The sequence below is a fragment of the Mesoplodon bidens genome (genome assembly GCF_964165515.1).
Source record: "Mesoplodon bidens genome assembly, chromosome: 10".
In the NCBI taxonomy this organism is placed as follows: domain Eukaryota; kingdom Metazoa; phylum Chordata; class Mammalia; order Artiodactyla; family Ziphiidae; genus Mesoplodon; species Mesoplodon bidens.
Window position 1 is genome coordinate 42,065,022 of NC_138172.1, and position 14,070 is coordinate 42,079,091.

The 14,070-nt window shown below is 45.9% G+C and overlaps 2 protein-coding genes across 2 annotated transcripts in view; both read left to right on the forward strand.

Annotated features, from left to right (window-relative positions):
* Window positions 1–14,070, forward strand: part of FYCO1 (FYVE and coiled-coil domain autophagy adaptor 1) — a 318,269-nt gene that overhangs the window by 241,479 nt on the left and 62,720 nt on the right. The window lies entirely within an intron of this gene.
* SLC6A20 (solute carrier family 6 member 20) overlaps window positions 1–14,070 on the forward strand; it is a gene marked incomplete at its 5' end in the record, with an annotated part of 59,566 nt that overhangs the window by 25,154 nt on the left and 20,342 nt on the right. Inside the window, 2 exon segments of the mRNA XM_081246589.1 lie at window positions 282–373; window positions 4,262–4,489. Coding sequence (XP_081102715.1) covers window positions 282–373; window positions 4,262–4,489 — 320 coding nt within the window.

Consider the following 14,070-nt stretch of genomic DNA (forward strand, 5'->3'; position numbering starts at 1 on the left):
GCGAAGTAGACATAACATCGCATTTCACAACATCGTTGTGAGGACCTAAGCACATCAAAAGAACATCACAGGCCTCGTGCCCCAGAAGATGGGGAGAGAGGTTGTGGAAGAGACTAACCCTTAGAAAGTGCTCGCAGGTGCCAGGTCACAAACCTGGTTGTGCCGTCCCAGGGCGGGCACTGCAGGCATGTCCTGGGGGCTCTGGGCGGGACCCCTGCTGCCCCGTCCAGGCAGGCGGGGTAGAGGCAGTCCTCACCTCCCTCTGCGTCCTGTCCCTGCAGGCGTGGCCAGTGTGGTGGTGTCCTTCTTCCTCTCCATGTACTACAATGTCATCAACGCCTGGGCCTTCTGGTACCTCTTCCACTCCTTCCAGGTGAGCGCACCCGAGCAGGGGTCAGAGCGGGAAAGGGGGAGGGCAACAGAGTGCCCACCGCCGGCACATGGGTGGAGCCTGGGGGCAGCAGCCTCGAGGGAGTCGGGAGCTGTCAGGAAGTGGTGCGAAGTGCTGGGGGAGGCTGGGCGCCCCCAACCAAGTGGAGGACTTCTGAGCCAGGGATCCATGGACCCCTGCTGTTGTGTGTGATGTATGTGCACATTTTGGGAGAGCAGGCCCATGGCTTTCATCAGGTTCTCTCTGAAGGATGTGACCCCCCCAAAAAGTATTAAGAACCACTGCAGAGGGGGCCCAGGGGGAAACCTGTGGAGAGAACTGATGCAGAAGGGCTCCACCCACTGAGCATAACAGTACCGGCCTCCCTCCTCTTCCCGCTTCCTGCCTCTCATCACTTGTCCTTCTGGGTTTCTGACTCCAGGCTGAGCCCCTCCTTTTCTCTACAAAAGTTCTCCTAGAAGGACCATTGTCACCCCTGTAACACAATAGCAGCTATTCCCAAGATTAAACATTTTAAAAATGCATTTCTGATTATAACCATAGCTGATGCTCATTGTAGAAAATGTGGAAGGAAATGGAACATGTAGAGAAGAGAGGACCCTAATTCCACTCCGAGAGGTGGTCTTCATATCCAAAATGGGAACTTCCCATCCACTGCCCATGTTCACGTCTTTTCCTCAGAGTCTGCCTTTCACTATCAGGGACCCCACTCCTGCGGCCTCCTCCCAGATAGGAAAAGAGAGGGAGGAGACAGGAGCTCATGGGGTGGATGCCTTACCCTTTGCCACGGGGCCAAGCCTTCATGGGACAGACCCTATCTCCAAGGCCCAAAAGCTAGATGGGGCCGGTCATGGACCAGGAACTGACCATAATTTGTGAGGCCAGTACCTGGAGCACTTGGGCACAGCCTTGAATCTTTGGGGCCCCAAGGAATGCTTGGGTTACTGACCTCAATAATCAGGAGTCAGCATCTATGCTCAGAAGGTGCCACATCCACACCCAACTCTGGCTTCCCAGGTCATCTCACTGGACAATGCCCTGTGCATGTCCCTGACAGGAAGGACTCTGCCCCGAGCATAGCTGTAGCCCCTCATCTTTTCCCCGGCTCAGCCTAGAGTTCCATGAAGACTGGCCACAACCTTGCCTGTCCTCTGCCTTCTGGGTGGAGGGCGGCTCCTCTACTCTCCAGCCTGGTAACCATCTCCCTCCTCTGTGCTGGGCTGTCATGTATGGTTGGGCAGGTTGTGCACTGCACAATGCCATTCCAGTTAAGGGGTTGCCATACATGTCTCAGGCACTATATGTCTGCAGACTTAAGACAGTTTTCCAAAAGTGGAAGCAACGTGTCTTGTAACAAATCAGGACAATCTGACCATTTTCTAAAGGCAAAAATAAAGTGTCTCAAGTAAGGGAGTACTTTTTCCTAACCCTCAGAAGTGTGAAAATCAGTGATTCCTGAAAATCACTTGACTATTCATTCCAGCCTTCAGAGATCCATGGGCCTCTCCCTTATCCCCTCTGCCCTGGAGCCTCCTTCACGGTCACATCATAATGATGGTACCTGTAGCAACCTCACACTTGCTGTGGACCAGGTGGAGTCACAAGCACTTCAGTACTATTTGCTTGTGTGATCATCACCGCATTCTATGGTGCTGACACAGCGCGTACCAGAGGCAGAGGGGAGTTGAGTAACTGGGAGGCTGGATGCGGCAGCCTAGCCACAGGGTCTGTGCTCTTGTCCACCTCCCACCAGGCTGGGCTTTCCAGCTTTTCCCTGTGGGAGCACCAGGCTGTTTACACACACAGATGCAGGGATCCCTACCTGACCCACTGATTCCAAGGGGGAGAGTCTGGGTGCTGAGAATTGGTCAATTTAAGTCCTTCTGTACTTTAAAGCTTCTCCATGTTGGCTGCTTGCTGGAATCACCTGGGGGAGCTTTTAAAATTCTGAGGCCCAGGCCCTACCCCAGACCAATGAAATCCGAGTCACTGGCGTTGCAGCCAGGCATCCGAGTTTTTAAAGCCTCCCCTCCTGGCAAGTGATTAAGTCATGTACGTGTAGCCAAGGTTGGCAGTCAGGCTGGGCTGGGCCGGCAACAGCAATGGTCCAGTGAATGGACCCAGTCAGTCCCACACGGGCCAGGCAAACCCAAGGGACTGTGGTCTGGACTTCAGGTCCACAGGGACCCTCCCGCCTGACAGGGGCTCGGTGCTGGCTGTCGCCAGACACCTCAGTTCACTCCACGTGGCCATTCCTTCCACGAGTCCTCGCTCAGCCATCAAGCCCGAGTGTCTGTACAGGGCAGCTGGTTTCCAAGAGGGTGGAAATACCAGTTGCAAGGCCTTGGGATGCCAAAGCCAGGAAGTCACACAGCTTCACTCTACTGCATTCTGTTGATCAGAGCAAGACACAGGTCAACCTAGGTTCACAGGGAGGGGCAGTGGATGCCACCTCTCAAGAGGACGAATTGCTGGTGGTCGCCTTTGGAAATATTTTAGGTGGAAGCTAGAAGCCAGCTCTTATATTCTAGCGGATGAGGGGCCCCCTGTTGCTGCCAGGGGTCCTACCAGCATGGGTCCCAAGCACTTTCCAGATGACAGACCTGGGCTCCAGCTACTCACGGGCAGAGTGGCCCTGGCCCATCAGGCAGTGATGCTGTTGGGGCTCATTTCTGTTTCCTGTGAAATATAGGGATCGAACCCAGTGGGGTTAGACTTGCTTCTGTCAGTGGAGAGTTTTTGTCTAATGAAATCTGATCAACGGGGGGCTGGTCTTGGCAGAGCAGAGGTGGGACCCCCTAACCCCCTTCCTCCTCCAAGCCAGAATCTACCACCCGCCCCCACTCAGCTCAGAGCTTCTCTTTCGCTCTTGGCCTTGGGTCGTGTTCATTGTACATGCACCGTTTAGTCTCTTTTGTTTCTAAGTGACAGAGAGCCCTGTTCAAACTAGCAGAAGCAGAAGAGGCTCTTACTGGCTCTATCTACGAAGTCCAGGAATGGAACTGCTACAGGTGTAGCTTGACTCAGGCTCAAAGGAAGTCATCGGTGCTGGGTTGTCTCTGTCTTAGTCGCAGAAGACGGCTGTGGTGGGGCTGAACTGCACCCCCCTCTAACTTCCAAACCCAGTGCCCATTGTAGGAAACTCCTGTCTCTACCACCAGTTAGTGAGGGCAGGACCCAAATCTTATTCATGCTAGGACTCGCTAGGGGCTTGTGGAAATAAACAGACCACCCACATGACAGCAAGCAGAGGCTGTCTATCCGGAGCTCGTTAGCAGGAGGTCAGCACCTTCACTCGTATTTGGCAGAAACTCCAGGCAGGACAGGCAGAGGAGCGGGAAATCGTGCTAGTGGGAAACGGAAGGCTGCAGGTGTGCCCTGATTGTAGTGTGCGGCATGGAAACTGTAGCTGTGTGATTGGTTAGGGGAGCGTATTTGGCTTTTTCCACTTGGTCCTGAGTTGAAGGGAACACAAGTTTGGAAAACTGCAGCCGGTGACCGAGTCATGTCCACTCTGGGCTGATTACTGCAGGAATTGTGGTTTGGGTTCCTGAGCTGGTTGCTGCAGAGTTCGTTTGCAAAGATGGTCTGGCCATTGTCCCTTTGATTTGGTCTCTCAGACCCACCGTAGAGTTCGGCAGATTGGGAGTATGGAGCCCCTCCCTGCCTGACCCCTCTGCCCCAGCCCCATCCGTGCCTGTGACAAACCCCTCAATTCCCTGTCTGCCTTCAGGGGCTTCAGCTGCCTGCCCTTTGGGGACCAGCGTCCTCTTCCAAGAGCCTCCTCTCAAGGCCACCTCCCGTCCTCCCCACCCCGACCTTTGGCCTCAGCCCTCACCTCTGTGTATAATGTTTGTCTTGATCCCAAAGGATCCCCTGCCGTGGTCCATGTGCCCACTGAATGGCAACCGTACGGGCTACGATGAGGAGTGTGAGAAGGCTTCCTCGACGCAGTACTTCTGGTACCGGAAAACCCTCAACATCTCGCCGTCCATCCAGGAGAGCGGGGCAGTGCAGTGGGAGCTGGCGCTGTGCCTCATCCTGGCCTGGCTCCTGGTGTTCTTGTGCATCCTGCGGGGCACGGAGTCCACCGGCAAGGTGGGACAGCGGCGTGTGTGTGTGCGTGCGTGCGTGCGTGTGTGCGTGCGGTCGGCCCCGGACAATGGCGAGAGGCTGCCTCTGCAGTCGAAGGGCAGGAGCTGCACTTGGTGGGGGGGCGGGGGGGAGGGCAAGGACAGGGATGCTGGCACGAGTCACCTGCTAGTGACTCTAGAGATGGCCAGCGGTGCTCGAAGTCACAACCCTAAATCTCGAAATGAGGACCTTCCCATTTCCTAAAACGATGAGCATTTCTGTCCCAGCCTCAAACCCGTACCACCCAAGGGGTGCCAAGCAACTAAACAGAGTTCTCCTTGCTTTGAAAACTTTTCACGTTGGCAGATGTCCCCAAGACACCCTCGGCTCCCAACCCTAGCTGCATAGTGGTGCCACCTGGAGGGCTTTTAGAGCTCTGCTGTCTCAGTCCTACCGTCAGAGGTTCCAGAATGATCATTGTGAGGTTCCCCCTGAGCACTGGGATTTTAAAAGCTCTCCAGGTGATTCTGGTGTGTAGCCGAGTTTCAGAACTCAGCTTTGGTCTAAGCTGCTTTCAGTGACCCTGCAGAGCTGTCGGGCCTGATATAGAAACCTTTTCTTTTTGGTGTGTCCCCAGGTTTATGCTCCTGCTGGGGCCGAGACACTTCTTTAATCTGCTCCACGTAGAAAGTTTTCCTGGAGAGTTTCCCTCATCTTCCGTCTCTCTCAAGCTGCAGCAGGCGCTCTGAACCCCCAGTGTGCCCTGCTCATACTCAGTCACTCCTCTCACCCTGGGTTAGACATGCACATTGTTTCAATCTTCAGTCCTTCATGGTAGATTTCACGGTCCCACTCCCCTGAGGCTTAGAAAGGTAAAGTCCTGCCCAAGCGCACCAAGTAGTGAGGGCGGAGCCAGGCAGACCCAGCTTTGCCCCAGAAACTCCCCATCATCTCGGTTTGGTGAGCCACCTCTTGTTTGCCGACACTTTTCATGACTTAATCCCCCAGCTTTTCCCTTCTGAAGGTCCTAAGAGTCCACCTGTCCTCATCCTCTTGGCCATCTGAGTTGCCTTCTCCACCCCCACCATGTGTTTCTTGAGGCATCAAGACCAGAACTACCCACGGTATTTTAGGTGTCCTGTGATGCCCCAGTACCATGCCTAGTAGGACATCTTCTTTTGGTTTCCGAGACCTCGTGGTGGCCAGCATCTTAGCCCTAACAACACCCCATCTCACCGCCGAGCTGAGGGACTACTGAATCTTCCTGGGAAAAGCTTAGGGTCTGCGGCAACTCACTCTGTCCCGTCTTGAAGCTTGCCCGATAGTTTATGCTCATAAAAAAAAGTTCTTCAGTTGGTCTATGCCAGATTATCATGACCATGATCCAAAACATCCGAGGGCAATATCTGCAAACTTGGAGATTTAATGAGGCCATCCCTTTTCCAGATCATTTAGAAGCTTGTTGGGTGAGGACATGTCATGCCATGAAAACTTACTCATTTGTGGTGTCTATTTCCTCTGCTTAAGCCACACCTCTCTCCGTGATAGAGGTGTCCCAACAGCTCTTAGTTATTTTTTAAAATTGAAGTATAGCTGATTTACAATGTTGTGTTAGTTTCTGGGTATAGCAAAGTGATTCATTTATATATATATTTTTTCATATTCTTTTCCATTATGGTTTATTACAGGATACTTAATATAGTTCCCTGTACTATACAGTAGGACCTTGTTGTTTACTGATCCTTTATATAATAGTTTGCAACTGCTAATCCCAAACTCCCAATCCAACCCTCCCCTGTTCTCTGTGAGTCTCTTTCTGTTTTGTAGATAAGTTCATTTGTGTCATATTTTGGATTCCACATGTAAGTGAGATCATATGGTATTTGTCCTTCTCTTTCTGACATACTTCACTTAGTATGATCATCTCTAGGTCCATCCATGCTGCAGATGGCATTATTTCATTCTTTTTATGGCTGAGTAATAGTCCATTATTTACATATACCACATCTTCTTTACCCATTCATCTGTTGATGGACATTTAGGTTGTTTCCATGTCTTAGGTATTGCAAACGGTGCTGCTGTGAACATAGGGGTGCACGTAGCTTTTTGAATTATAATTTTGTCTGGATATATGCCCAGGAGTGGGGTTGCTGGATCACATGGCAACTCTATTTTTAGTTTTCTGAGGAACTTCCACACTAGTTTTCCATAGTGGCTGCACCAACTTACATTCCCACCAACAGTGTAGGAGGGTTCCCTTTTCTCCACACCCTCTCCAACATTTGTTATTTGTAGACTTTTTTTTTTTTTTTGCGGTACGCGGGCCTCTCACTGTTGTGGCCTCTCCCGTTGCGGAGCACAGGCTCCGGACACGCAGGCTCCGCGGCCATGGCTCACGGGCCTAGCCGGTCCGTGGCATGTGGGATCTTCCCGGACCGGGGCACGAACCCGTGTCCCCTGCATCGGCAGGCGGACTCTCAACCACTGCGCCACCAGGGAAGCCCTGTTATTTGTAGACTTTTTAATGGTGGCCATTCTGACCAGTGTGAGGTGGTACCTCATTGCAGTTTTTTTTTTTTTTTTTTTAAGTTTATTTATTTATTTTTTTAATTAGTTTCTGCTTTATAACAAAGTGAATCAGTCATACATATACATCTGTTCCCACATCCCTTCCCTCATGCATCTCCCTCCCTCCCACCCTCCCCATCCCACCCCTCCAGGCGGTCACAAAGCACCGAGCTGATCTCCCTGTGCTCTGCGGCTGCTTCCCACTATCTATCTACCTTACGTTTGGTAGTGTATACACGTCCATGCCTCTCTTTCGCCTTGTCACAGCCCACCCTTCCCCCTCCCCATATCCTCAAGTCCATTCTCAAGTAGGTCTGCGTCTTCATTCCCGTTTTGCCCCTAGGTTCTTCATGACATTTTTTTTTTAAATTCCGTATATATGTGTTAGCATACGGTATTTGTCTTTCTCTTTCTGACTAACTTCACTCTGTATGACAGACTCTAGGTCTATCCACCTCATTACAAATAGCTGTTTCGTTTCTTTTTATGGCTGAGTAATATTCCATTGTATATATGTGCCACACCTTCTTTATCCATTCATCCGATGATGGACACTTAGGTTGTTTCCAGCTCCGGGCTATTGTGAATAGAGCTGCAATGAACATTTTGGTACATGTCTCTTTTTGAATTATGGTTTTCTCAGGGTATATGCCCAGTAGTGGGATTGCTGGGTCATATGGTAGTTCTATTTGTAGTTTTTTAAGGAACCTCCATACCGTTCTCCATAGTGGCTGTACCAATTCACATTCCCACCAGCAGTGCAAGAGTGTTCCCTTTTCTCCACACCCTCTCCAGCATTTATTGTTTCTAGATTTCTTTTTTTTTTTTAATTAGTTTCTGCTTTATAACAGAGTGAATCAGTCATACATATACATCTGTTCCCACATCCCTTCCCTCATGCATCTCCCTCCCTCCCACCCTCCCCATCCCACCCCTCCAGGCGGTCACAAAGCACCGAGCTGATCTCCCTGTGCTCTGCGGCTGCTTCCCACTATCTATCTACCTTACGTTTGGTAGTGTATATATGTCCATGCCTCTCTTTCGCTTTGTCACAGCTTACCCTTCCCCCTCCCCATATCCTCAAGTCCATTCTCAAGTAGGTCTGTGTCTTTATTCTCGTTTTGCCCCTAGGTTCTTCATGACATTTTTTTTTAAATTCCGTATATATGTGTTAGCATACGGTATTTGTCTTTCTCTTTCTGACTAACTTCACTCTGTATGACAGACTCTAGGTCTATCCACCTCATTACAAATAGCTCAGTTTCGTTTCTTTTTATGGCTGAGTAATATTCCATTGTATATATGTGCCACATCTTCTTTATCCATTCATCCGATGATGGACACTTAGGTTGTTTCCAGCTCCGGGCTATTGTGAATAGAGCTGCAATGAACATTTTGGTACATGTCTCTTTTTGAATTATGGTTTTCTCAGGGTATATGCCCAGTAGTGGGATTGCTGGGTCATATGGTAGTTCTATTTGTAGTTTTTTAAGGAACCTCCATACCGTTCTCCATAGTGGCTGTACCAATTCACATTCCCACCAGCAGTGCAAGAGTGTTCCCTTTTCTCCACACCCTCTCCAGCATTTATTGTTTCTAGATTCCTTGATGATGGCCATTCTGACTGGTGTGAGATGATATCTCATTGTAGTTTTGATTTGCATTTCTCTAATGATTAATGATGTTGAGCATTCTTTCATGTGTTTGTTGGCAGTCTGTATATCTTCTTTGGAGAAATGCCTATTTAAGTCTTCTGCCCATTTTTGGATTGGGTTGTCTGTTTTTTTGCTATTGAGCTGCATGAGCTGTTTATAAATTTTGGAGATTAATCCTTTGTCAGTTGCTTCATTTGCAAATATTTTCTCCCATTCTGAGGGTTGTCTTTTGGTCTTCTTTATGGTTTCCTTTGCTGTGCAAAAGCTTTGAAGTTTCATTAGGTCCCATTTGTTTATCTTTGTTTTTATTTCCATTTCTCTAGGAGGTGGGTCCAAAAGGATCTTGCTGTGATTTATGTCATAGAGTGTTCTACCTATGTTTTCCTCTAAGAGTTTGATAGTTTCTGGCCTTACATTTAAGTCTTTAATCCATTTTGAGCTTATTTTTGTGTATGGTGCTAGGGAATGATCTAATCTCAAACTTTTACATGTCCCTGTCCAGTTTTCCCAGCACCACTTATTGAAGAGGCTGTCCTTTCTCCACTGTACATTCCTGCCTCCTTTATCAAAGATAAGTTGGCCATATGTGCGTGGGTTTATCTCTGGGCTTTCTATCCTGATCCACTGATCTATCTTTCTGTTTTTATGCCAGTACCAGACTGTCTTAATTACTGTAGCTTTGTAGTATAGTCTGAAGTCAGGGAGCCTGATTCCTCCAGCTCCGTTTTTCGTTCTCAAGATTGCTTTAGCTATTCGGGGCCTTTTGTTTTTCCAAACAAATTTTGAAATTTTTTGTTCTAGTTCTGTGAAAAATGCCATTGGTAGTTTGATAGGGATTGCATTGAATCTGTAGATTGCTTTCGGTAGTAGAGTCATTTTCACAATATTGATTCTTCCTATCCAGGAGCATGGTACATCTCTCCATCTATTTGTATCATCTTTAATTTCTTTCATCAGTGTCTTATAGTTTTCTGCATACAGGTCTTTTGTCTCCTTAGGTAGGTTTATTCCTAGATATTTTATTCTTTTTGTTGCGATGGTAAATGGGAGTGTTTTCTTGATTTCATTTTCAGATTTTTCATCATTAGTGTATAGGAATGCCAGAGATTTCTGTACATTAATTTTATATCCTGCTACTTTACCAAATTCATTGATTAGCTCTAGTAGTTTTTCGGTAGCATCTTTAGGATTCTCTATGTATAGTATCATGTCATCTGCAAACAGTGACAGCTTTACTTCTTCTTTTCCAATTTGGATTCCTTTTATTTCCTTTTCTTCTCTGATTGCTGTGGCTAAAACTTCCAAAACTATGTTGAATAAGAGTGGTGAGAGTGGGCAGCCTTGTCTTGTTCCTGATCTTAGTGGAAATGGTTTCAGTTTTTCACCATTGAGGACAATGTTGGCTGTGGGTTTGTCATATATGGCCTTTATTATGTTGAGGAAAGATCCCTCTATACCTACTTTCTGCAGGGTTTTTATCATAAATGGGTGTTGAATTTTGTCGAAAGCTTTCTCTGCATCTATTGAGATGATCATATGGTTTTTCTCCTTCAACTTGTTAATATGGTGTATTACATTGATTGATTTGCGTATATTGAAGAATCCTTGCATTCCTGGGATAAACCCCACTTGATCATGGTGTATGATCCTTTTAATGTGCTGTTGGATTCTGTTTGCTAGTATTTTGTTGAGGATTTTTGCATCTATGTTCATCAGTGATATTGGCCTGTAGTTTTCTTTCTTTGTGACATCCTTGCCTGGTTTTGGTATCAAGGTGATGTCGGCCTCGTAGAATGAGTTTGGGAGTGTTCCTCCCTCTGCTATATTTTGGAAGAGTTTGAGAAGGATAGGTGTTAGCTCTTCTCTAAATGTTTGATAGAATTCACCTGTGAAGCCATCTGGTCCTGGGCTTTTGTTTGATGGAAGATTTTTAATCACAGTTTCAATTTCAGTGCTTGTGATTGGTCTATTCATATTTTCTATTTCTTCCTGAGTCAGTCTTGGCAGGTTGTGCATTTCTAAGAATGTGTCCATTTCTTCCAGGTTGTCCATTTTATTGGAATAGAGTTGCTTATAGTAATCTCTCATAATCTTTTGTATTTCTGCAGTGTCAGTTGTTACTTCTCCTTTTTCATTTCTAATTCTATTGATTTGAGTCTTCTCCCTTTTTTTCTTGATGAGTCTGGCTAATGGTTTGTCAATTTTGTTTATCTTCTCAAAGAACCAGCTTTTAGTTTGGTTGATCTTTGCTATCGTTTCCTTCATTTCTTTTTCATTTATTTCTGATCTGATCTTTATGATTTCTTTCCTTCTGCTAGCTTTGGGGTATTTTTGTTCTTCTTTCTCTAATTGCTTTAGGTGCAGGGTCAGGTTGTTTACTCGAAATGCTTCCTGTTTCTTAAGGTGGGATTGTATTGCTATAAACTTCCCCCTTAGAACTGCTTTTGCTGCGTCCCATAGGTTTTGGGTCGTCGTGTCTCCATTGTCATTTGTTTCTAGGTATTTTTTAATTTCCTCTTTGATTTCTTCAGTGATCACTTCGTTATTGAGTAGTGTATTGTTTAGCCTCCATGTGTTTGTATTTTTTACACATCTTTTCCTGTAATTGATGTCTAGTCTCATAGCATTGTGGTCGGAGAAGATACTTGATACAATTTCAATTTTCTTAAAATTACCGAGGCTTGATTTGTGACCCAAGATATGATCTATCCTGGAGAATGTTCCATGAGCACTTGAGAAAAATGTGTATTCTGTTGTTTTTGGATGGAATGTCCTATAAATATCAACTAAGTCCATCTCGTTTAATGTATCATTTAAAGCTTGTGTTTCCTTATTTATTTTCATTTTGGATGATCTGTCCATTGGTGAAAGTGGGGTGTTAAAGTCCCCTACTATGAGTGTGTTACTGTCGATTTCCCCTTTTATGGCTGTTAGTATTTGCCTTATGTATTGAGGTGCTCCTATGTTGGGTGCATAAATATTTACAATTGTTATATCTTCTTCTTGGATCGATCCCTTTATCGTTATGTAGTGTCCTTCCTTGTCTCTTCTAATAGTCTTTATTTTAAAGTCTATTTTGTCTGATATAAGAATTGCTACTCCAGCTTTCTTTTGATTTCCATTTGCATGGAATATCTTTTTCCATCCCTTTACTTTCAATCTGTATGTGTCTCTAGGTCTGAAGTGGGTCTCTTGTAGACAGCATATATATGGGTCTTGTTTTTGTATCCATTCAGCCACTCTGTGTCTTTTGGTGGGAGCATTTAGTCCATTTACATTTAAGGTAATTATTGATATGTATGTTCCTATTCCCATTTCCTTAATTGCTTTGGGTTCGTTATTGTAGGTATATTCCTTCTGTTGTGTTTCTTGCCTAGAGAAGTTCCTTTAGCATTTGTTGTAAAGCTGGTTTGGTGGTGCTGAACTCTCTCAGCTTTTGCTTGTCTGTAAAGGTTTTAATTTCTCCATCAAATCTGAATGAGATCCTTGCTGGGTAGAGTAATCTAGGTTGCAGGTTTCTCTCCTTCATCACTTTAATTATGTCCTGCCACTCCCTTCTGGCTTGTAGGGTTTCTGCTGAGAGATCAGCTGTTAACCTTATGGGGATTCCCTTGTGTGTTATTTGTTGTTTTTGCCTTGCTGCTTTTAATATGATTTCTTTGTGTTTAATTTTTGACAGTTTGATTAATATGTGTCTTGGTGTATTTCTCCTTGGATTTATTCTGTATGGGACTCTCTGTGCCTCCTGGACTTGATTAACTATTTCCTTTCCCAAATTAGGGAAGTTTTCAACTATAATCTCTTCAAATATTTTCTCAGTCCCTTTCTTTTTCTCTTCTTCTTCTGGAACCCCTATAATTCGAATGTTGGTGCGTTTAATGTTGTCCCAGAGATCTCTGAGACTCTCCTCTGTTCTTTTCATTCTTTTTTCTTTATTTTGCTCTGCATCAGTTATTTCCACTATTTTATCTTCCACCTCACTTATCCGTTCTTCTGCCTCAGTTATTCTGCTATTGATCCCATCTAGAGTATTTTTCATTTCATTTATTGTGTTTTTAATCGATGCTTGATTCATCTTTAGTTCTTCTAGGTCCTTGTTAACTGTTTCTTGCATGTTGTCTATTCTATTTCCAAGATTATGGATCATGGAAATAGAATCTTGGATCAGCTTTACTATCATTATTCTGAATTCTTTTTCAGGTAGACTGCCTATTACCTCTTCATTTGTTAGGTCTGGTAGGTGTTTATCTTGCTCCTTCACCTGCTGTGTGTTTTTCTGCCTTCTCATTTTGCTTATGTTACTGTGTTTGGGGTCTCCTTTTTGCCGGCTGCAGATTCGTAGTTCCCGTTGTTTTTGGTGTCTGACCCCAGTGGCTAAGGTTGTTTCAGTAGGTTGTGTAGGCTTCCTGGTGGGGGGGACTAATTCCTGTGCTCTGGTGGTTGAGGCTCGATCTTGTCTTTCTGGTGGACAGGTCCACGTCTGGTGGTGTGTTTTGGGGTGCCTATGGCCTTATTATGTTTTTAGGTAGCCTCTCTGCTAATGGGTGGGGTTGTGTTCCTGCCTTGCTAGTTGCTTGGCATAGGGTGACCTGCACTGTAGCTTGCTGGTCGTTGACTGAAGCTGGGTGCTGGTGTTGGGATGGAGATCTCTGGGAGATTTTTGCTGCTTGATATTATGTGGAGCTGGGAGGTCTGTTGTGGACCCGTGTCCTGAAGTTGGCTCTCCCACTTCAGAGGCACAGCACTGGCTCCTGGCTGCAGCACCAAGAGCCTTTCATCCACCCGGCTCAGAGTAACAGGGAGAAAAAGTAGAAAGAAAGAATTAGTAGAAGAAAGAAAGAGAGAGGGAAAGAAAGGAAGAAGGGAAGAAAGGAAGGAAGGAAGGAAGGAAGAAAGAAAGGAGGGAGGGAGGGAGGGAGGAAGGATGGAAAGAAAGAAGGAAAGAAAGGAGGGAGGGAGGGAGAAAGGAAAGGAAGAAAGACAGGAGGGAGGGAGGAAGGAAAGAAAAAGAAAGTGGAAAGAAGAAGGGTGGGAGGGAGGAAAGAAAAAGAAAGAAGGAAAGGAGGAGCGGAGGGAGGGAGGGAGGAAGGGAGAGTAGGAAAAAAAGAAAGAGCAGGTAAAGTAAAATAGAATAAAGTATGAAATATAGTAGCGTTATTAAAATTAGAAAGTAATTATTGAAAAAAAAAAAAAAAACGGACCGATAGAACCCTGAGACATATGGTGGAAGCAAAGCTATACAGAGAGAATCTTACACAGAAGATTACACATACACATTCACAAAAAGAGAGCAGGGGGAAAAATCAAAAATCTTGCTCTCCAAGTCCACCTCCTCAATTTGGGATAATTCGTTGTAAAAAGAGGAAAAGGGCGAGAAGTCTG